This window comes from Camelus dromedarius, chromosome 1, assembly GCF_036321535.1.
Source record: "Camelus dromedarius isolate mCamDro1 chromosome 1, mCamDro1.pat, whole genome shotgun sequence".
Classification (NCBI taxonomy): Eukaryota; Metazoa; Chordata; class Mammalia; order Artiodactyla; family Camelidae; genus Camelus; species Camelus dromedarius.
The window spans coordinates 52968663-52992903 of NC_087436.1; the positions used below are offsets into that span (position 1 = coordinate 52968663).

At 41.2% G+C, this 24241-nt stretch overlaps 1 protein-coding gene across 1 annotated transcript in view; it reads right to left on the minus strand.

Annotated features, from left to right (window-relative positions):
- Nucleotides 1-367: 367 nt before the first annotated feature.
- The window catches only part of DAPP1 (dual adaptor of phosphotyrosine and 3-phosphoinositides 1), a 50357-nt gene continuing 26483 nt past the window's right edge, over nt 368-24241 (minus strand). The window contains exons 4-9 of the mRNA XM_010980622.3: nt 15139-15269; nt 7503-7550; nt 6023-6085; nt 5264-5349; nt 2958-3045; nt 368-2117 (exon numbers count right to left, since the gene is read on the minus strand). Coding sequence (XP_010978924.1) covers nt 2049-2117; nt 2958-3045; nt 5264-5349; nt 6023-6085; nt 7503-7550; nt 15139-15269 — 485 coding nt within the window. The 3' untranslated portion in view covers nt 368-2048. The remainder of the gene's footprint in view (nt 2118-2957; nt 3046-5263; nt 5350-6022; nt 6086-7502; nt 7551-15138; nt 15270-24241) is intronic.

Sequence of the window (24241 nt, forward strand, 5' to 3'; positions counted from 1 at the left end):
CATGACCACCTTTCGGGTTGCTGAGAGCAGGTGAAGCATCTGGGGTGGCACTAATTACATGGTTAGTATATGTTTAATCGCCCTTTTTATGTCAAAAACCCTCCAAAATATGGCTTTATCCCCGTTCAGCACACACCATCATATAGCTCTGTGTGCTTCCCCTGCAGTATTTATCTTCTTTACTTCCATACATGATTATGTATGTATTTATTATCTTTTCCATATTCAATTAGAAACTCCCTCAGGACGAGGACTATTTCTTAAACTCTCAATCCTTCCATCCTTTGTAGCTCAGAGTCGAACCCAAGTGGGTCCTTCATTGCTATTTATGATATTAATCACTTGTATTTCTTTTAAATTTTAAATGTTAAAAAACATAATTTAATAGCAAAATACAGGCACAGCAAAGTCATGTCTTTTTAATAAACAACCACAGAATATAAATAAACATGACATTGTACAAAAAGTCAAAACAATATTACCTACACAAACACCCTTGGTTCTAAGAAAACAATACACGAAACTGTACATTTCAGTGAGGATTTCTAACTCCTGACTTTGCAAACTGAACACATTTTAACTTGACATTTGGTTTATTCCATGTGATACAACAAGACATTAAAAGCCTTGTTGAAACATCCAAAAATGTAATGTCATTTCTGAGTCCTAGCTGTTTATATAACAGAGGGAACTTATTCAATGAGGACCGCTAGAGCAGTGTCATAGCTTTACATCATGATCATTTTATTTGGGTTCTTCCTCCACTTTACTCTCCCTTCAAAAGTCAATCTTGAAAAAAAAAAAACCCACTATTAATAAAGATAATGGAGGGGTTAGAATCTACTTATGAGCTCCGGATGCTGATATCTCATCCCCCTACTTCAGTCCCCTCATTCTAGTTTGAAAACACGGTGTAAGAAACGCATCATTATACTTCACGTGTGGACTTAGTGTTGCTCCCTCAGTTGGCAACAGAAGGTGCTCTTGAAATAAGGCGTAGGGCACTTGGCCATCATTGCCGAGCAGGGTGTGTCTTACTCCTCTTGGGTCCGTACCTAGCACTCACTCTGAGGAAGGGATTGTTACAACACGCTCTCCTGGAGAAGTCTCTTTCAGTCTGTTAGGGAAGCGCTGGATGAAGATAACTTAGTGCTTAAGAGTAACGTGCTCTGTTATTGTTACAGTTTTAATAATTATTATCATATTATTCTAATACATGATATAGTAATGATCACAATAATTATTAAACTAAAAGTTATCTATTACTTTATCACCCTTCCTCAACTGATGGTTTCTCACTCTTTAAAACATTTCCCCTAAAATGACTAAAAGAGGTGTTTTTTAGATTGTGCCTTCATCTTTGTCAAGCTACCTAGTCGTCCAGAGGACGTTAAGTTCTCACAGGCTTATCATTAGAAGGGAAGAAGAATATCTGTAGAGCCTTTTGCAAAGGGAAAATTAACACTGCAAACCTTTCCCATTTTAGTTTCAGAAATTGTTTTGTTTCTTATATAAAGAGGGGAATAAAAACAAAACCAACACCGCTCCCTGTCCCCAGTCTTGGAGGTTTCTCTCAGCACACTTTCAGAAGAAGCGGTCTCAGCCTCAGCGGGCACACAAAGAGCTGTTTCCTTCCCGGGGAACCGCACAACCTGGATGTCAGAGGAGCTGACCAGGGCGCCGAGTGGGGCCCCGGGCAGATAACATCGGCCAGCTCGGGGAGCATGATGAGGGAAAGCAAAACGCCTTCATCTCCCATTGCGCGTCCTGAGAGTGAGCCCCCGGGCGCGGCGCCGGGTGCCTCGGCCTCCCTCAGAACCATGATGCGTCCGCATCCTCAGGGAGACGCGCCTTGACCGGCAGCAGTTTTCTGTGAGTCCGCAAATGTGGCGTGTCCTGAAATGTCCGACTCTGCATCTGCTTTTGATTTGTTTCTATAGAAAAATCCTTAGTCAGCTTTCAGCTGAAGAAGCCTGCTGTGGCTCACAGCCTCGGGAACATTCCACCCTGCTCCTGGGTCAGGGCAGCCCTCACGGAGGAAGGTCTGCCTATTTAAAGATGAATGACTGAGATCGGACTGTGCCTTCCCTTTGGTCGAGCTGTTTTCTTATTTGAGACTGTAAGAGAGCACACCCACGTGGATTTATTGTTGAACAACTTTAAGATAACCAACATTTTATAAATATTACATAAGAATTGCTGATTAGTAAGAAAACCATGCACCTATAAATTAATTATCATGTCTCCTCCTCCCCCAAGTTCTACCCTGACTTTCTTTCTTTTTCTCCAGAGAAATACTGTAAAGGGGCTGCCAAAACCTGCACAAATTGGGAACTGGCCTAATACTTTTAGTAACCCATAAAGTGCAATACTATTCAGTGAATCAGAATGAAGATACAGATCTAAATTAATTGATATAGAAATATGTTCATTATATATTAAGTCAAGTGAACAGGTAAAGAACACTAGAGAATGATTAAATTTTGAGTTGAATGTTTATCTGCACAGGGAGAAGTCTGAAAGTATGTACATTTGATATATTTTTACTTTATGTACACTGGACACTAAGCTAAGTTTCTCTGGCAAGCCTCCTTCTCTGACAAGTTAAAAGGATTTTCTACTATGGAAATATGTCAGCTTCCCTCTGTTGGACCTTCTAGTCCCTCATGTCCCTCTCCAGGCAAAACTGGAGCAGCCAAACACTTAGGGGAAGAGTGATAGACACCAGGGCGTGAGGCCAGGCTCGAGCAGCAACCCCAGTGCCACTCTGTTCTCTTTCTTTTATTCTGTCTCCATCCCTTTCCTGTCCCAGAAGAATGAACAGACTATTCTGCAAGCCTGCAAGTAGACATCCCATTGGTTCTCGGGGGTCATCTGATTCTTTCAATAGAAAAATGTTTGAAATTATCCACATATTATTTCTGAGCATTAGACATCCAGAGACGGGCAGAACTCACCAACTTCCAGCGTAATATCTTGATCCACTCATCAGCCTCTACTCCTGTCTTTGCACAGAGATAAAATGTCCTGAATGGAAATACTAAGCTGGTAAGACAAAAGGAAGAACATAAGAGACTCCAGATGGTTGGTTGAACATCTACTAGTTGAAGACTAATTAGAGTATTCCAATGGGGAAAATAACTGACAGAAAACCTGGGTAAGAATTTGAGGAATTGGTACATGTGGAGCTAGTCCTGCCAGCAAACTGCAGAAATGTTGACAAAGTTGTAGATTCATGTTATTAATACGGGCCACATTTCTACTTTCTAATGAGAATCTAAAGAGGGAAAAACACAGGTCGAGGGCACCCCCAGATCCGTTTGTTGTTCGTGTCTTAGATTGAATATGCTTGTGTGTTTATTCAGCTAATCTGATATATGACTCAGAACTTGTGCTCTGATAACAAAGAACAAGCAAGACAGATAAGAGTGAGTTTGTTGAAGTAACTCATTTGGGTTAGCTGGCTTCAAGGAGGATAACACTGCCCTCTGTGGATGAAGGCAGTTTCAACTTTTTAGGACAGGGAAAAGAGATAATAACACTCTTTAACTATTCTTTCTGCCCACTTCTTGCCTTGAGTTAGTTAATCTCTGCTGGAGGGAAGATGAACTTGCCCACTGGCATGGAAGGCTGTTCTAGGAATATGCTTGACTCCTCATCTAACTGTCTCTTTGGCTCTAGAGTCAAAATCACCTGACTGATAAGGTCAGTCCTAACTTAGATCTTGTCCATACTTCTGTCCTCACAGCTGAGATGCAAAACACTAAAAATCTTTTTGTACTTTCCATGAAAAAAAAAAAAGCCTTGAACTGAAATCAGAAGAGTTTCTACATCCTAAAACCAAAGCAATATATCTGGTTTATGCCAGTAATTCATGTCGAATAGACAAGAGGTAGTCCCTGTGGACAGAAGGTAAACCTTGATGTGAGGTCGGTTGGGCAGTGAGGAGCCAGAGCTGGGGTTGGGGATGGGGAGTGATACTGTGCACACACTGTACAAAACTGATGGCTGGAACTGTCACTGGTATCCTCTGTGAGAGACATTATTAATTGCCTGTTAATTCAAATCATTTTTCCTTTTCTCTTGCTTACAGAACCCCAGGTGATAAGTTATAATTAGTTGGAGCCAATTATGATCATACTAGTACCCTGCTGCTGGTGATGGCAGGGGACCAGTCTGGGCCAATGAGATACGAGGGGAAATTGGATAGAAGAGTTTCTGGGAAAATGTCTGCTTTCCTGATAAAAAGGGCAGACATGCCTAATACCATCCCTGCATCTTTCTTCATGGCTTACGTGTAAATGTGAGGCCTATAGTTGGAGTAGCTGTCTTGGACCCTGAAGTAGCGCATGAGGAAAAGACCAAGAGAATCATAGAGACGTTGGACTTGACCTTGTTAAGGTAGCTGTCTGCCTCCTGATTGCTTGTTATGTAAGAAATATAAACTCCGGTTAGTTCATATGGTACCTTTATGTGAATTTTGAAAAGATGTCCACTATTGGTTGATACTATAAAATCATTAATTAATAATAGTTAATGTTAATTTTTTTAGATGGACAATGGTATTGTAGTTCTATAGGTGATATTTTTCTTCTTAGTAGATGCATATTTAAGGACTTAAGGGTAAAGCACCATGATGTCTACAACTTACTTTCAATTGGTTCAGGAAAAAAAAGGTGAACTGACAGAGATAAAGCAAAGAGAGCAAAATATTAATGACTGATGCATCTAGGTGAAGGGTATATGGGCATCTAAGTCTTTCAATTTTTGTATGTTTGAAAAACTTTAAAATAAAAGTTGGTGGGAAATAAGACACTCCCTTCTCAAGACACTTTATTTCTCCCAGTTAGAAAATTTTGATGATACACTGATTGTGTTAGAACAAAATACTTTAGTGCCATTTACCAGAATTGTCATCATAATACAAATCACCCATTGTTGGAGTCAACAAAGTTATAATTAAAATGGTGTAAAACACGGCAAAGGAATAAAAGCTGTCTAAGCTGTGAATGGCACACTGTCCTGTGTCATGCTTGTGCAGTGTGCCCAGCAGCCCTGCCTATTTGTTGAAGCCACTTTAAATGAGGTATTATGTCTCTGTTGAGAGAACTCAAAACATACATGCTCTGTGTGATGGTTAAACCCACACACCTTAGATCAAAACAATTGTACATGTTAAGATATACAATTTTTTTTATTCTTCAGCTAAAATAAATGTCTGGCAAGAAGACTTCAAAAAGATTTCCTTTGTAAATCAGCTTACCAAAAACAGTTCACCCTTTCTTGTGAATAATCAAATTGTACAGCTGAACATTCCGTTAAGTCTAGGATCCGAATTGGTTCTGGTGACTTAAAAAAAAAAATGGCAAACTATGTCATCATAGAAACACACACACAAATCTGTTCATCATTCATTCTCCTAACAAGTCTTTCACTATGAGTGACTATCAACTTCCACTATGGGGACCAAAAATAGAAAACCTTCCTAAGGGATGTCACACACTTGTCTGGGGATTGGCTTTCCATGCAACTGGACCCTAGGAAGAGCCTTTCTTTGTCAATTTAAACTTGGTGGTGATGGATTTTTAACACATGGATGGAAGCCACACTTTTCTTCCTTGTTTTTAAACATCTACTTTTCCAGAAATTTTGTATAGGAAAAATGAGGGGAAAAATGAAATAATTTTAAATCTGCTTGATGAAATGGGCATGAGAAATGGACGTATTTTTAATAAAGGGTTAGAAGAGACAGTTAATACACTGAGGTAAGAGAACAATTCCGTTGCCCTAAACAGAGGGGTTGAGATGCCCTGGGGAACTACAGCTTAAACATCTGGAGAGAGCGGTTTCTGGGATATACATCCTGTCTTTGCAAAAGAACGAGGCTCACATCAGGAATCAAGAACTCACATCTCCAGGGTGTTTCATGTGCTCACAAGGGAAATTTCTGGGATCTTAAAGGCAGACATTCCTTTCACCTACAGAGCTGAGTTTTAAAGGGAAAGCGTATTACGTTTCTCACCATCTGGTCTTTGAAGTATTTCAGCTCATTCCTATGCAAAGTGAACCATCTTGTTTTCCAAGTCTGAGAGAAAAGAAATTAAAACATGTAGGTTTTGAATACAGGACTACAACATCTGAACTACATAATTTCCTTTTGTTGTAAAAGTATCTAAAAGATTAGCTATAATAAAATATTATTGTGGTGTTATTTCTGAGAAAAAGTTTCAAAATTAAACTTAAAATTTTTAAATTTCAAGAATTAAAATGATTCCATGCCTTAAGCTCATAACAAAGGCAAAGATAACTTTAACATTTTTAAACAAGTAAAAAGAAATAACCAATCATAAACATTCCAGGTGATTTATAACCACAAAAATTTCCATCTTAAAATCAAACTCTAAGGGAACTATATTCAATATCTTGTAAAATGAAAAAGAATATGAAAAAATATATATATATGTATACGTATGACTGAACTATTATGCTGCACACCAGAAATTAGCACAACACTGTAAACTGACTATATGTCAATTAAAAAAAAAACTCTATAATAAAAACAGATGTCATTTGTGAGCACCTACTGCAGGCTACATACTATTCTTGGAGGTCTGTGTATATTAGAGCCAATCTTCATACAATGCCAACTATTATTATTCTTGTTTTACATATAAGTAAATTGAGGTTTAGGAACCTCAAACCACATGCTATTCTAAACCTTGTCTAAGAATTCCACAGCATTGGTGGAAAAACTGTTTCCTTCTCATGTACCAACAGAACACAAATCTTGTCCTGGGAGGCAATGTTCCCAGTTAAAAGAAGTAAGAGTGGAGTTGAAAACAAATATGCTATGAATATGAATATTTCTCCTTAGGGAGCATCCAGTTTAGTGGAGACACAAATAACTAAATATTTAGGTTGAATTCTAGCAGGCCAGTACCCTTGAGAGGTTAAGCGCCTTGACTCTTAAAATGGAAAATAGCAGGCATAAACCACGAAGGTCTTTTTGGTACATGAAAATACAGCAAAGTAACTTTAAGGATATGGTCACATAAGTGGAGGACAGTTGGCTACCCCCAACTAGTAAAGTCCTAAGTTTTGTTTTCCTGGGGATTTTATCATATAGTTACATAACTGCCTGTGATGTTTTTCTAGCCTTCTTTTAGGTAGACATTTCATACAATTTTGACTTTTTTGTTGAGAAATCTTAAACATCCAAGAAATGTGCTAGACTTAACTTACCTTCACCCTCAATCATTCCATTCAAAGGGTTGTGTGTTTTCTTTCTACTCTTAGCCATTTGGCTTTGCCAAAGAATAGTCAAGTGATTTTTCAGAATTTTGACGAATATTAGCCATAAAGATGAACTCTTGAAACATGTCAATATTGTAACTGAGTCAGAATGAGTAGGCAGATGTGCATTTTAAAAAGTAAACATGAGGGCTGAGTCTACATGACACTCTCTCTTTGTGTCAGGTGTTGGCAGAAACACACCCCCTTACCTTCACCAGGCCGCCTTGTTTGGTGAGGTAACCTTCTTTGGTGCCCAGCTGGAAAAAGAAAGGAACATCCAGGTGAAGCCAGGCGTATCGCAACATGATTTAGGCCTTCCCAGTTCTGTCCTAGTTTAAAGTGAAACTCAAGTTTGCCTCTGATCTCAAGTGATCGTCTTTCATTCTTCATCCAGGCACTTGAAAATCCTCCCTATGCTGTGAGAGACTGTTTTTAGACTGGATTGTCAAGCATAATTCTGTAGCGACAGGCAACAGGCGAAAGACGCTCTTCTAACTCCAGTGAGCAGTTTGCCAACAACCAGCCAGATCACACCACTCGTGGAAGTCGGCATTGGGCAGAGTGTGTCAGGTCATCCCAGCTGCTCAGGTTGTTGCCGGGGTATTATGCCCATAAACGTGCACACACTCACACTGACGTGGGCTCAGTTTATGGGAAAGTCTGGATTTAAGCAAAGAAGAGGGATTTCTGTACTTCCCTGAGTTTGTGTTAGCCTAATCTGCTTTGTGAATGTTTAAGAAGGAACATTAGAAATAGCATTTTCAAAATCATATAATTCTCCTTTAAACCACTCTATTTTTTCACAGACAATCTCTTGAGACCTATATTCCATGGAACAGACTTTTAGACTTCCAGGAATGCAGATTTGTTTACAATTGATTCATCCAAAAAGGATTTGAAGTGAAAATGAATCACTTCTTTTAACTTACTCATCATTAATTCAAGGGTAACAACAGTATTATACACTTAGCTGGCTCCTGTGAAATGTAAGGAATGGTGGAAAACTGTGTAAATGGAAATCTGCATAAAACCAGGACCCTCAAATGAAAAAAAATTCTAAATTCGTACATTTCTGAAGAAACTGAATTTCCAGGATATTTTGTTCTAATATGATGTCAGTATATCTTACACTGATAAGGAGAAAATGAATAAAAACTTGGAAATGACTCAGTTGATGTCAACGTTCTCTTCATGGGAGTTTCCAGGGTATTTTTTTCCTGAGATGAAGTCTCCCTACCAAATAAAAAGAGGAACAACCACCACCACAGTAGAAAGACGTAAAACTGGAAACAACATACAACCACTTCCTTTAAAACGCCCTTCTTACAGCATTGAAGTCAGGGTGAACTTCCCAGGTGTTCATGTAAATAATGTTAAATAATATTGGTGGATTTCAAATAATCAGTGTGATTTATTTTGATGTTAAAAGACATTGAACTGACTGGATTGAGTTTGGGTATTATATCATGGAAACATAAAAAACTTGACATCTTGGATGGTTGAGTCTGCAGAGGCAAAATAAGGAAGGGTAAATGGCTTTGTAGAAGAGCTGATACAAGTGTTTACTGAAACTGCACTAAAGGATTATGCTACTCAATCTATCTTACCTCCATCTAAACAATATACTCTCCATCCAGTATCTCTCTAAGGTTTTAATAGGCAGAAGGTGGCAGAGGATAGAGCTGAGAACTGGTATTTTATTCATGGTTTCAGGAGGTAAGAAAGGAAATGACTATGTAGCAGATTTATTTTTTAAAAAATCAATGATCTGTAATAAGAAAGCCATTTATAATAGTCCCAAATTGGAAACAACTTAAATATTTAAAAAATAAAGCATTAGCCTGAATACCATGCTTTCTACCTGCTGGCCTTAAATTTAGTCAAAAGCTGTCAGGTGGGATGGAGCAGGGCAGGCATCAGTGTGGGTGTGTGCAGGGCGTTGGTGCACCTGAGTTCAGGGTGGAGTCCTAGCTGGGGACAGAGGGCATCTGTGGGGACGACGGTAGGGGCAGCAGCTTGGTACGAGGCATTGAAGCCTGGCAGGGTGAGGAGAGCTTCTGCTCAAAGAGAGGTGGGGGGGTGTCCAGTTTCAGAGCCGGGTCAGACTGGGTGGGCATCTGCGGTGGGGGAGGGAGTGGCTGTGGCCGGGCAGTGGTGCCCTGTCAATCGGAGACTGATTACATTGGACTGATCGACCAATAAGCGAGTGTGTTGAAGATAATGAGATCCATTCCTCACTGTGGGGAAAGGGAGTTATAACTACGAAAAGTGAAGAAATTAAAACGAGCCTTGTGGAACAGGACTAGGATTGGAGGTATGGGTGTGAACCCATGGATAGAAGATGATAGAAATAGAAAGAAATATAGACATCAATATAAGTATGTGTACATATGTATAAGCATACACATTTTCCCAGCTCTGTCCTCAGAGTGGCCTGGGAGAGTGACAACCTGCTAACAATGCATATGTAGCACCCAAACCTGGATTTCTAAAGTACTACTCTTAAGAAAAAAAATCAATGTCTTCGAGAAATAACTGATTGTAGACCTGGATAAAAGTGCAAGGTAAGCCTGGGCCATTCTGCTATACCAGGAAGTGAGAACATTCTCAACGACTTATGAGGCTGTATGGACACAAAGGTCACATGGAAATAGGGCTCAGTGGCCGAAACTGGGGAAACTTCCCAAGTCCAGATAAATGATGGTAATGATTGTAGCCCGCTGATATAAAAACAAATGACTGGATAAACTGGAAGAACAGAAAGCTTTTCCTTACAGCAGAATGACAACCAATAAATGTAAAAGGAGTAACAGAATCACAGAATCACCACTTGGCAACAGTCACAGAAATAATTAAAGCCGCCAAGAAACATCAATGGATAAAACTGGTGCGTGAAAGGCTAATGTGGAACAGAATAGTTAGCCTCTAATAATCTCCCCCCCAAATATCTATAATGACAAAGGGAGTAAGGTGACTTTAGAGGGAAGAAACCTGGCAGACACCGATTAATCAAGTGGTCAAACACACAGGGATGAGACAAACCGAAATTGTGTTCCACCCGAGAGGATGCAGTGAGACGGGCAAAGCGTCACTTTTGTGGTATTTCTATCAAAAACGCAAAACCTGAATCTAATCATGAGGCTACATCTGATAGACTACAGTTAAGGAACAGTTCACAAAATAACTGGCCTTTAATTGTCAGAAGTATCAAAGTCATGACATCAAGGAAAAACTGAGAAAGTGTCCCAGAGTGAAGAATACTCAAGGGGCTTGACGAATAAATGCAACTTGTGACTTTGGACTGGATCCTTTCACTCTAAAGGGCTTTACTGGGGAAACTGGTGATGCCTAAATGAGACCTGTGGATGGGACCGCGGCACTGTATCAATGTTAATTTCCCAGTTAGAACGGCTCCCTGTGGTCCCACAGGTGGAAGCACTGGGGTGTTGGCACGATGCAGGCAGTTTACTGTCTAATGGTTCAGGAACAAAGACAGTTCTTTGTACTACTCTTTCAATTTTTCTGTACTTTTGAAATTATTGAAAATTTTAAAAATAGCACCTAAAAACATAATGGAGAATTAACTACATAAATTATGATATATCCAAATAATGAAATATTAAAGAACTTGTTTTAATGATGTTCTAGAAGCCTATGTAATGACGTGGACGATGCTCACAATACATAATTAAATAAACAAGAGTACTATAACTCTATTAACAGTGCAGAGTGAGAGATGGCGCTATAATGAAGCTGCTTAGTTAGTGTTGTCATGGTATCAATGACAATTCTATAAAGCTCCTTTTTATGCATCTTTCTATGTAAGCTGTCTCACCTTTGTTTTGAAATCCTTCCCATTAAGGAGAAAATATGACACTTGTTGAAAAGCTTATAAGAAAGCCCCTCCTTGGCCACCTTCCCTTTTTTCCCACCTTTAAACAACTAATCTGGGTAATTAAGGTTGTGAGTTTTTATTTTTGTTTTTAATGAACATTGTCTTTTAGAATAGGATTGTGTGATAATGTCTAAATGGCAAAAACAAACCATGATTTTGTGCAATTAACAAAATGTATATAGGGAAAGATAAATTGGGAGTTTGGGATTAGCAAGTACAAACTACTATATAAAACAGATAAACAAAAAGGTCCTACTGTATAGCACTAAACCATCCTGCAATAAACCATAATGGAAAAGAATATGAAAGGGAATATATATACATACAACTGAATCACTATTCTATACACCAGAAAATAACACAACGTTGTAAATTGACTATACTTCAATAAAACACACACAGGCACATCCTGAGGTTAACAGTTCTGCCTTCCCCCTGTTCTAACTCCCCATTCTCATCCCCTCTCTCCAGTGTCAGCCACCACGGTCTCCCACCTGGTCGGCTGGCACAGCCTCCTTGCCTGACTGGTCTCCTTGCCTTCAATTTTGCTCCCACTTCATTTTCAACTGAGTAGCAAAAATGGTCTTTTTAAAAATTTAGAAACAAATTATGTTACTCAAAACTCTTATGCTTTTTTATCAACACGGAGAACAAAAATAGATCCTTTGTCTTATCCTACAAGACCTTCCGTGTTGTGTAAGGAAAGTACAATTGGTGATTTGGATAACTCTCATTCTGTGTTGAGCCTCCACGATCCCTGCCTGTTGGGGTCTCTCGTGTTTCTCCACGTATTTTAAGCAAGGCACCAACACCCCTTGGGTCCACACCAAAGTGTGTTTGTCTAGCCAACAGCCTTAAAAGGCAGAAATAGTGCTCCCTCCAGAGAAAAAGGCAGAGAAGCAGAAGCCACGCACGTCTCTCGGCACCCAGGAGAGCGCGGCAGGCTGACTGGTCAGCTGGCAAAGGAGGGTTAAGGCTCAGACTCTTCACAGTCCTGGATGCCCACCAATGCCAGCAGTGTCCCCAGAGCATTGTGACAACTGTGACACCCAGAAACTTCCAAACGCTCAGCTGGGCACCCCTGCCCTTTGAGAACTCCACTGGCTACAGGATCTGACCCCTCATTACCTCAATACTCTCACCTCCCACCACGTTCCTTCCTGCTCACTCCCTGCCAGACAATCTTCTTCCTAGTCCTTAAACCGCCTCAATTTAGTTCCCACTTTGGGGCTTTTGTCCTGTTCTCTCTGCCTGCAACACTTTTCCACATCCTGACATGAGTCGTTCCTTCCCTTCAGTGAAGCCTCTGGTCTAATGTCACCTCCTCAGAGAGGCCTTCCCTTCTCCAGCTTTTTCTTTTTATGACCTATTACTATCTGTGTTTACCTGATTCCATCAATTACTGTCTGTGATCCTTCGACTACAGCGTGAGCCCATTGAGGGCGGAGCCTTTGACTAGTTTACTCCCAAACCCTTAGTGCTTAAAACAGTCCTGGGTGCATTGTAGGCACTTTAAAAAAAAATTCTTTTTGTTAAATAAATGGATTAGCTAAATTTCACCCTATCTCAGGAGCCCAATCCTAGGTTGTTTATAAAATGCATAAATAGTAATTTCCCCAAATGCAGTTGCCAATGGATGGCAGACAGTTTTACAGAAGCATCTACATCTGGGGCAGTAGGACACCGATTTTCATTTTCACTTCAAGCAAGAAGTTCTTTTTCCTGTAAATAGGACTTCTCTTCCTCTACTGCCAGAGCTTGTGCAAGAACTGCATTCCCCAAAGAGAAAGCAGGTGTCTAGAAGCCCCAGAGCTCTCAGGTTACGGTGGAGGCTCAGTATCATCTAGGCGTTGGAAGTAACCAGTTAGGGCTGTGAATGCTTGTGCTCAGTAAGGGACAAGAGCATCTGAGTGGATCAGAACTGCTTCCCCAGCTGGCTGGTCCAGTTATCAGTCATTCCTTAGTGGGAAATAGTGTGAGACCCTTGAGAATCCACTAAGAAACCTTTAGTTTTCTGTCTATGTCAGTGAACAATAAATGTCATGGACCTCTCATTAGACAGTGTGAATGTAGACGTTTTCAACCATTCACTCACCACTGTTTTAAAAACTCCATTATACAGAACCTTCTGTGTGTGGTCATATTTGGATACTTGGGTGGATGAATTTATCTGATACTTGGAGTGAGCAAAGAAGGAAGGCAATAAGGCTGGCAAAATTTGGTCTCCAGAGGTCTCTTTCTACCTAAGTATGCTATGTGTCATGCTCACACCAACTCCACAAATTAGGTTTTATCTGCATTTTACTGTTGATAAAGGTCACACATAGTAAGGTATAGTTCAGTTAACCTTGAGTGGAGATCTTTATAGGAAGGTAACAGGAGAATGTAAACTTAAACTGAGAGTACAAATGAGAAAGATGTTGGAGTGACTGGCGGCAGGGAAAGGATGGTAAAGAGGTAGGTTAGGCAGAAAGAATATGGTCTCCTGGAAAACAAAGGATTGGTTAGAAGGTAGAGGATTTGTTCTTTGGTCTGTTCTGACTTGGAACTATTGTCTTGCTTTCTAAAATTTCTCCAGTTCTGAGATCTAATGCTTCCTCTTCTAACTCTAACAAAGCTAAAATATCTTTCTCAACCAATTTCCAGGGTTTTTATTTTTGAGTAGACGTAGCATAGTAACAATGTAATATGTGCCCTGAACCTGGCTGCACTATTAAGCTAGAAAGGTGGCTATGATTCCCGTCCGGAGAAGAGTCAGGCGCCGGGGGAGGGCGGACACGCTCGGGGAGCCAGCCTCCAGCGCGATGATTCCAGGATGCAGGTGAGCAGAGGATGCTCGGAGCACAGCGGAGGGGCATTTTAGGGGAAGTTGGAGGGGTCCAGGAAGGCTTCCCGGAAGATACTGATCCCTGCCTCGAGTCTGGAAGGATGAGGGCACAGTAGTGGTGTCGGCTGCATTTCAGATGCGGGCACGAGCACAGCTGGTGAGAGACTCGGTTCCCCAGCGTGAGTGTGGGCGGAGCGTGAGGTGAGGCGGGAGAGGGGCAGGGTCCAGGGCGGCGGCGAAGACCCTCCGCGCGGCTGAAGGATGTTAAGCGGCGAGGTCACGTGGGAAATCTGCCTTTTAGGAGAGATGTCTCTAGTGGCAGGGTAGAAGTACCGCAGAGACAAAAGGTCATGCGTATTTTAATATAATTTGCAGACCTAGAACTAGTTCTTGAAATGTCACTTGGGCGTTGCCCTCTTTATCATCTGCACACTTCCAGATGTCTCACACCGGAGTATGCGGAGAAAAAGAACAGAGGAGCCCTGGGCATAATGAAGGGAAGAGAGTGTGGAAAGGACACTTTGCCGGGTCGCAGCCCACAGAACAAAAATAAATGGACTCTGAGGAGAACAAGGAAAGTTCCAGGCGTCCTGAAACTGAGCAGTGGCGCACACATTGCAAAGATGTGCAAGTGTCTTCTGTCTGTTCCCTTCATTCAGTGAAGGGAAAAATAAAAAGCCCTGGAAAAAAATAACATCCCGAGAGTTTATAGTCAAGATGGGGAATCTTTTTCTTCCATAGAAAGTTGAAATGTAAAAGAAACAATTTTTTCTCTTAATTTGAGAAACTTGTAGAATAACAGTTTAGCTAACTGTGTGAGCATAAACATCTCTTGCTCCTTCTACCATGAACTTATTTGGTTAAGTAAGGGTTGGTATTTAAGTGCCATTTTTGAAGTCTTTAAAAATCTTATTGCATTGCAGCTTTTTACAGTTTACCCTGGACCAGGTGATCTGAGTCTCAACTTTGTGTTCCTTTGAACTTTGTGTTCCTTTCCAGGTTTTATATCCCAAGTTAGCATTTTTATGTGAACAAACGCACTTTAAAAAGTGTGTAACCCTCTTATTGCATGTTATCACTTTTAGATAGTGAAAGCGCTGTGGGCAGAGGGACGGCCACTTACCGAAGGCGCAGTGGGCACCAGGTCGTTTTCTGTTCTTCCCGTCTGCATGGCTGTGTGAACCCGGACAGACTCATAAATGGAAGGTTCTTCCACTTTTCTTGGATACGGATGTTTCAGGACGATCAGAGTGCCTGAATGAAAATGAAAAAGCATAATCAAATAGAAGCCCCAGGAAGAAGCTCCAAATGCTAACAACTGGATAACGGTGGCTAGATTGTGAAGTCTTTTGTTTTTCATTAATTTACTTAGTCATTTTCTCAACATTTATCAACTACAAACTATGTGCCAGGCACTTAAGCAGGATGCTAGAGATAAAAGCATGGGATGGTGTCTGGCCTCCTAGTGCTCAGACAGAGCTGGCCATGAATAGTCACTTAAGGGATCCTGGTGATGAGACCAGCAACAGTCACGTGAACCAAGCATGCTGGGCACCCGGAGGCCCTGACGAGCCCTTCTATTGAAGGTTTCAGAAACACTGCCCTAGGGGAGGTGACACCATTCCGGACCTTAAGCAATAATGAGATTTTCCAGGGAGGTTTTACAAAAGCCATGAAAACAGAACTAAGCAAATACACTGGGTATAGGAGGATTCATTCCACTGCCCCGTTTCTTACTAGTTTCAGAACAACTTGCAACAAATCAGTGGATCTCAAAAATAGGAGCTCATAGCATTTGCTGTGCTGTCTCCTGCCAACCAGTTAACAGCTGAAGGAAATGAAGCCTTTGCTTTTCTCTGGAAGTGAACAGACTGGGGCTCCCATGTCATTACCTTCACTTCCAGCTGGAGGCCGGAGGTTGGGGGGAGCAGGCAGGGCCCAGGTGCTGGGGACTTGGGTGCATCATTCGGAGGACTGAGAGTGCCTCTGACTCAACGCTCTGACATTACCCCTTCTGCATCCGTCCCTTCTCCTGACACTTCCTCCAAGTCATAAACTAGAAACTGGCTACAAAAAAGTGAGTTAAGGGTTTTCTCCCCCTTGCTATGGCTTCTTGCATTTTTATTTCACTAGGATCTTTTCTATGGCAGGCTGGGGATTGTGCCATACACTAGGGGAGATGTAAAGAATTCAGTAATTCATTCAACAAATATTTACTGGGCTCCGCTAAGTGCTGGGCCCTTGTCTAGGCACTGGGGACACATCAGCAGACAAAGGAGACAGGGGAGATAGAACAATTTTTGAAAAAAAATGTAATGTGAGAGAATTGTCATGAAAACCCTAACAGAGCAAGGTAAAGGAACAGAGAGTGAGAAGAGTCGGGTCAGGAGAGGGTGGTATTTTATACAGGGTCAAGGAAGGCTTCTTTGACAAGGGGATGAAGAGATCATAGAAAGTATGAACCTTAGACTGGAGTAAGAGAGGGACAAGGAGGAAAGAAAAGAAACCTCTGAGTAAAAAAAAAAAAAAAAAAAAAAAAAAAAAAAAACCTTAATAATAATGAGAAACCTATGAACAAGGCGAAACCTTTCTATGAGGCTTGAGCACACACAACGTACTGATACCTGGGCCCAGGTAGTGCCCTGCGGCAAAGTGAAAAGGAGCATTGAAAACGGCCAAAAGAGGGGCTCTGATCTCGGCCCCCCGGAAAACAGTGGCCTCCTCCTCCTTTCTCTGCACCCAGTTCACCGCAGGAGCTTTGGGATACAATGAAAAATGGCTTTGCAGTTATCAGAAGCCCCAGTCTTGCTCTCACGCATTGTCTGTGCTCTCTCCTGTCAATGCGATCCTTTCACGAGAGCAGATCCAGTCATAGCAAGACAAGGGGCCGGTTACCGTTTTACAGTCATAATGAAAAAGCAGCAGCACCTAAATCAGGAGCAGCCGTTGTGCAGGCTCAGGGGCTGCAAGGGCACAGCTGCGACATGGCAGGGGTTTGATGAACTTGGGGGTGGCTTCTGAGTGACCTACCCCGGAGAAACACCTCCTGGCGGTCACCGTGGCATCGTGGAAAGAGCCATCACGGCCACTCAGCACCTGCTGACTTCGGACATTCTCTTCTAAGCTTCTGTTTCCTCCTCTGACAAGTGAGAATGATTACTCTTTCTTCATGAAGCAGTTTAGTGCTAAAACTAATAAAGTGTTTGTGAAAGGATTATAAAAATGTTAGATGTTATCGTGCCTTGATATGAGTATTTTTAAATCCTTAAGTGAAATCCCAATGATTGCCATCTTTGGGAATGTGGATTTTGAAATGTGAAGTTAAACAAGACTTATTTGTAACGCTGTACTCAGGGTAGACATGGCAGTAGTCTAGTAGTCACTGACCACAGCGCTGGGACAAACTGAGGACTCTTCAACACTCCCATCTGACAGTGGAGAAGAGGGAGCCTGGAGCCAGGGCTCAAAGCAGCTCACAAATTAGAAAAAATGTGAAATCTTGTGCTTCATCTTCAAAGTCAATGCTAAATTGTCATCCTATTTCAAGTGATGTTCTAAAAAGATACACCCAGTCAGTCGTCTATCTCTTTGCATAGAACCAGGCATATCCTGGGTATATGTCCACCTGCACTAGCTTCCTATTGCTGCTGTGACAAATCGTCACAAGTGCAGTGACTTAAAATAACTCCAATTTATTATCTGGCAGTTCTGGCAGTCAGAAGCCTGAAATCTAAAGTGAATGTAAAGTGAAGGTGTTGGCAGGGCTGGTTCCTTCTGGAGGGTCCAGGGGTCAGAGCTAGCAACTGCAGGTCAAGTCCTTCTTATGCCTCTGTCTCTCCAGTTCCCCCTCTTCTGTCTCCGTCCTTCCCTTGTGATTAAAATGGGTACACCTGGACAAGCCAGGCTAAACTCCACTTCTTAAAGTCAGCTAATTAGTGTTTTAATTCTATCTGCAAACTTAATTCCCTCTTGCCGTGTAACATAACATTCTTATTTCTGGGGAAAGCTGTGAGCACCATTTGCGGGCTGGGGAGGCCATCATCCTGCTTCCCATGGTGTCAGTTTCTGGGAGGTGAGCATAGCCAGAGGGGCCAGTTGTGGCGCAGTGTAAGGACCTCTGGGCCAGGGCTACTGCCTGAGCCTGCAGTGCTGTAACCACTTGATATTATAAAGCTGTTACCTTTCTAACACGTGCATTTCCAAGCCCCCTGAGTCCCTTCAGACCGGGTCTGGTGCCAGATGTATCTCTGTATCCTTACCTCCTGATAGAGTTTCTGACGTAGTGAAGGCTTGATGGATGAATGAATGAATGAATGTTACAGTAATTCAGGTTTAAGGCAGTTAAGAGCCTGAGATGAACCAGCCTCCCAGGTCCACAGTCACCCCAGCCTGGGGCAAGGACAGGATAGGACAGAAGCTTCAAGTTGGGCTCTCCCAATCTCCACTGGGGGGGCCCTAATTCTATTTTGAAAACCTCTTCTATAGTTCAGCCAACAAATAGATTGACTAAGGTAAATAATACTGAGTCAACCAGGAAAGCAGAATTGACTATAGATTGAGTTTAACTAGCAAGACCATGACTGAAGCTAGATTGAATGGGGGAATGGAGAAAATGATGAACTACTTATAAAATGATAACTTCTGCTGATAAAAATCTGGCTTCCTGAGAGACAGGTCTCCTTAGCCCACCATTCTGCCCAAGGAAGGGCCAGTACATGGACTTCAGGTCATGGCTGCCAGGCTTACAATGATCTCCCCTTTTGTAGAGACCGTCCCATCCCCTCACACAGAGGTAGACCCCCTGCAGATCCTGGCCCTCCCCCACATACGCCTAACCTGGACACTCTCACTGGGCTGATTCAGAGATCTGCTCAGTTACTTCTCTGGAGAGAAGGTCCACTAACTTCAATGTCTGAGTTCATGAAGGAGACTGTTGTTTCCTGCCTTTGACATGAAAGCTGGTTTCATAAACGCTCAGTGGAGGTACATTTTTGAGATGATCAGAGGAGGACAAAAGCAGGCATTTCAATTTGCTGAGAGCTTCAGAGCTGCCACGAACGCTGGGCTGATTCCTTACTGTCTCTTGTTTGTCTTGCCCTTAAATTCTGAGCGGGAATATAAATATCCTTCCAAAAAACACCACTTCTCTCCCTGTACTCCTATTTTTTTTTTTAATTCAGCTAGCCAGAATTCGTTTCTATCATTTGCAATCAAAAGAAATTTATCTGCTGTAGCCACCACAGATTCATTGTAAGTTCCACCGAAGTTTCAAGACAGTGCGTTGGCTCCGTAAGACAGGAAAGCTGGGTTAGTGCTACTCAGACCAAATTAACTCCAGGATTTGGTGGGAAGATTCAGATAAAAGGCAACAGGAGGCAGGGGCTGGAAGAGGAAGAAGAGAGAAAGATCTTCAACCACAGTTTGGAACCCTGACTGTAAGTTTCACTTCAGTTTCTGAACTACATGAAGGGGGCTGTTGTTTCCTGCCTTTGACCTGAAACCTGGTATCAGAAATGCTGGGGGCGGGGGGTGGGGGGAGGGTACATTTTTGAGGTGATCAGAGCAGGACCAAGGCAGGCATTTCCATTAGCTTTGGCTGAACTGTAACTCACAGGACTCCTACTCCGTGTGTAATACTATGAGAGCGCACTGAAGGGCTCCTTGTCTTGTATTTCAGCAGGAATTCAGAAAAAGAGGAAGGACAGTCTCAAGCCTCAAGCGCTGGTTTGATACCTAAAACAGGGTGTAGTGCAGGGCACACGGTAGAAGGGAAACTTTTGTTTAGAGTATTCCTTTTATGCACGAAAGCTAGAGCTCATTCATCAGGTTTCCCAGCTAGACTGTAAGATATTTGAAGGCAAGGATCACACCTGTTTCATCACTGTATTATCAGTGGTCAACAATGCGCAGCTCATAGTTGACACTCAAGACATATTTGTTAATTATGAATTAAATTAAAATAAGATCATCCCCATCCATGTTTTATTATAGCCCTCAGGTTCAGAAACCAAGCTTTCCAGTTGGCATATGCATGGTGGGTTCCTCTGTCTCCTCCTGCCAATGGGAAGTGACTTTCTGGGGAAACGGGTGGGGTTATAGGAATATTGAAGATCTTTCTCTTCTTTTTTGCTATCCGCTCTACAAATGGACTTGAACTCTTCATAAAATGGTGCCAGTAAAGCCACATTCATTTACATGTGAAGGGGCTTTAATATTCGATTTCCAGTCTCACAGGGAGAACTACACTGAGGTCTGAGAAGCAGACCAGTTAGCTAGGGCAGGAGAAGGTTGTTACAACAACCAAGTCAAGTCACGTCACTGTTTTCTGGAGTACTTGATTCCATCTTTCATATGAATTCACTATGGAACTGGTTTAAAATTTGAAAAAGACATCACAAATATTTGATAAACGCAAATCCAATTGTCCTAAACCAACTCTTCATGATATTCCAAAGAATTTATAGCTCTAGCATATAATATGATGGGATGAATTACCATAAAAAGGCTTCATTAAATAACAGTAATAATGCTTGAGTATTTATGCCATGCTAAGAATCATTCTAAAAATCTTTCATGCGTAATTTCATTCAATCTCCACAGAAAGTCATTATGGTATCAACAATTACCATCAGCTCAGTTTTATAAAGGGATGACATTGAAGCTCAGAGAGGTTACATAACTTGCCTGAGGACACACAGCTTGTACATAGCAAAGGCTGGAGTTAAAACTGGGAGTTCACATGTTTACTTGTTATACCATACATTTTTCTCAGCCTTGGTGATAATCACCACCTTGGAAATTCTCTGTGGCATGTGAAATGTTGTACTCTGGCTATTGTGGGCAAGAGATCACATGCATAAGTCAAAATTCGAAGAAATGGATCCTTTAAGAGGAAGCATGAGAAAAGGAGATGTGAGTTTTTGTTCCAACATTTCTCACCAGGCCTCAGTTTCTTCGTTTGTAAAGGAAAAATTAAATGGTCTCTGAGCCCCCTTCCAGTTCCAACATTCTGTGAATCTAGTTAAACTCACAGGCCCAAACTGAGGGGCAAGAAATTTTAGGATGCTTAGTAACCAAATGTTTATCCTGTTTCTGCAAATGTACAATATTCATCTGGTATACTTCACTCTGGATGTCATTTTATTTTTGCCTCTCATTTTTCTTCTCCTCCACCTTCTCTTCAAACTCTAAATTTTGCTTTACATTATTACATTTTCCTAGGCTGTTTTATATCCTCACTGGAGAAGCATGAATGAAATGGGGAGGATGCTTCCTAGTCATCCTTTTCATGTTCTGTGATTTCCTTTGGTACAATTTCTCCAATGGCAATTCATGTAAATAAAATAAGAACGGCAATAAACACAAAGATAGAAGTTCAAATTGAATGACATTCTTTAGAACAGCGGCTTTATAGCATGTACCAAAAATACTGTCACAGACTTTAAAAAGACTGAGGACTAAGACGTGTATTGTAGCCCCATCGATCCTACAAACACTCTGTTACATCATGTGGCAGGGATTCCTCCCACCCAAATTTGTTCAAGGCCATGCTGTGCAGAGCAACAGTGCACGGCAGTGTCACGGGAGACCAGTTTCCCGAGACAGTAAACGAATGGACAGCACACATGGTTTAGAACCAGGTTAGCTTGGATTCCGGTCTCGGCGCCAATGCTTTCTGGGTGTGCAACCTTGAGCAAATAACTTAAAATATCTGAGTTTTTATTTCCTCATCTGAAAATGGGACTGCTTTATGCATTACTGAGGGTGGTCCAGCAGGTTAAACAATTTGGTATACGTGAAAACATCTAATAGAATGCCTGGAACCTAGTAAACTCTCCACAGAGGCTGGTTTCATCCCCTTGCCTGCTTTTCCCTTTTTCAAACACACCTCATCTACAAGCTAAGAACATTTCTATTTCTGGCAAACATAAAGAAGTGACTCCTGGTTGTGGTTTGGCAACATTCCAAGTTGTCACCAATTATTTTCAGAAGTGTCACATCATTCTCAAATTAAAATTAATTTTAATGTGAAGATTTTTAAATGCCGCCTGGGTAAAATGGCGGGTGTCACAAAATAAAATAATAATAACTGTAGCAGTTATCAAAAGGTTGGGAATCCCCACATCAAAACAAAAAGAGAAGTGGAAATTTGACATTTGAGAAAGAACCAGATAGGCTCTTCAAAACAGAGAACCAACTGCTGTAACGGGTAAGCACAAGCAAGGACATGACTTATGCTGTAGTTTTTCATGCTAGTTAGGTAATTAAAGCCACAACACAGTAATTTCTATAATAAATTGTACATCGTCCTCGTCCATCATGGACAAAAGTACTGCAATATAAAGAAAAGGTAATGGGAGAGGCAATTTTGTTTTAATAATAATATTAATAATAATAATTATATTCAGACATTTTAAGCATAAAGATAAAAGCTGTCTACATTTTCCAAGACTATACATAAGAAACTCAGCCAATTACAATAATGGACCAAACATATCTATACTAAAAAAAGTCTCAGATTTCCAGATCCATTTGAACTGAATTTAGAAGCCATGTACAAATATGAATAGAAGTTTTACCTAACATCTTACTATCACAAATGAAAGGCAGAGTCTGAATTTAATCATTATTGAGCATACGCACAACACAAATGGCCATTTTCAAATGATGCTTTGTATAGACTTTGGAAGTGAAAAGTGTCAGTATCTTGCTGGTTGTGGTGTTGTAGAGGCGGCAATGTGGGCATTGGTAATGGGACACCCACCGCGGAACCTTGTGAATAATGATTAGCACTTATTCTTTTAGGTGCCGGGACACAGAGGAAAAAAATAAACTAACAAAAACCCCTCTTCTCATAGAGTTTACGTATGAGTATGAAGTTTTTTTTTTTAATAAGTGAATTAAAAATACGTTAGAAGGTAAAAGGGCCAATGAAGAGAATAAAAAGCAAGTGGGTACAATAGTGTATCTCTGTGATACACTTGGGAGATGACTGGGTTTTGAGAATTAGAAAGATCTTAACAGTGTTAATGGGTATCACTAAGGATAAATTAGAGTGAACAGAAACTTTCATGGAGATTAGAGAGATTAAATGCAGATTATAACAAGGGAAAGGGAAAATTATAATAATAGAATCTTAAGGTTGTCAGGAGAGTTAGATCTCGTTTACAAAATCCTCATTCTTCAGGTTAGGAAACAGTAATCCTGCAGTTTAAGGAATAGAGAATAGGAATAAAATAAGAAAAAAAAATCTTAAAACAATATTCACCCCTTTAGGTTAAAGCTTTTACCTAACCTGAGTACGAATATTTTCTTATGACCCAGAACCAAGCATTCTGGTTTCACTGTACTGAAGACATTAAACAGATAAAAAACTGTACGGTGCAAGTGTATGGTTGTTGGCTATTTGGACCTCAGAGGGGATGCCATCCCTGACAGCGGATGAGTGAAAGTCTCTCTTAAATAAACTCACTACCAGGGCCCTGCAGGGCGAGGCTGGCCTGACTGGGGTCTGGACTGAGAGGAGTGGCCTGAAATACCCAATCCTAGTCCCTCCCATTCCAGGGATCTGGAGGTGAGAACCCTGGCAGGGCCTTGTCCATCGTGCTGGCAAAGGCTTCCCCCTGTGATCTTGAACCGAACAAAAATTTTAATAAGAATTTGCACTTCATCTGGTGGTGAACAAGGAAACATCAGCCTGGTGGGCTCCTGATCACTGGCAGCCAACACCAGGAGCCAAGTCTTGAATAAACAAGAAGAGATCTGTTTTTAGAAGGTGGAACCCCAGTTTTCATTTGTTGTTCACAATGCGGTGCTGACTCTGTGACTTCCAAGGACCTTCTGGACTTAAAAGTCATCATAACCTCAGCATGTTATCTTGTTTCCTAAGGTCTATTTGTCCCAGGGGACAAAATTGGAACACTCATATGTCATCAGTTTTGTGCCTTGTTCCCAGCTTTGGTGGCTTTGCCTTCATTTGGCAGGGACAGATAAAAGAAATATTCATAGGTTACTGGAATCTAATACAAGGGCTGAAAGCCAGTTTGTCAAGAATATATCAGCACCCTGAGTCTGTAGCAGGAGCTTAAATAGCAGCAAATTCCCCATTGTGTAATGAATAGGACAGAGGAGACCGTGGAGAGGATAAAAATACTAGTTTCCTGAGTTTTATCATAATAAATAAAATAACAATTATAGTAATGATAATGATACAGCAAGTTTTGCTT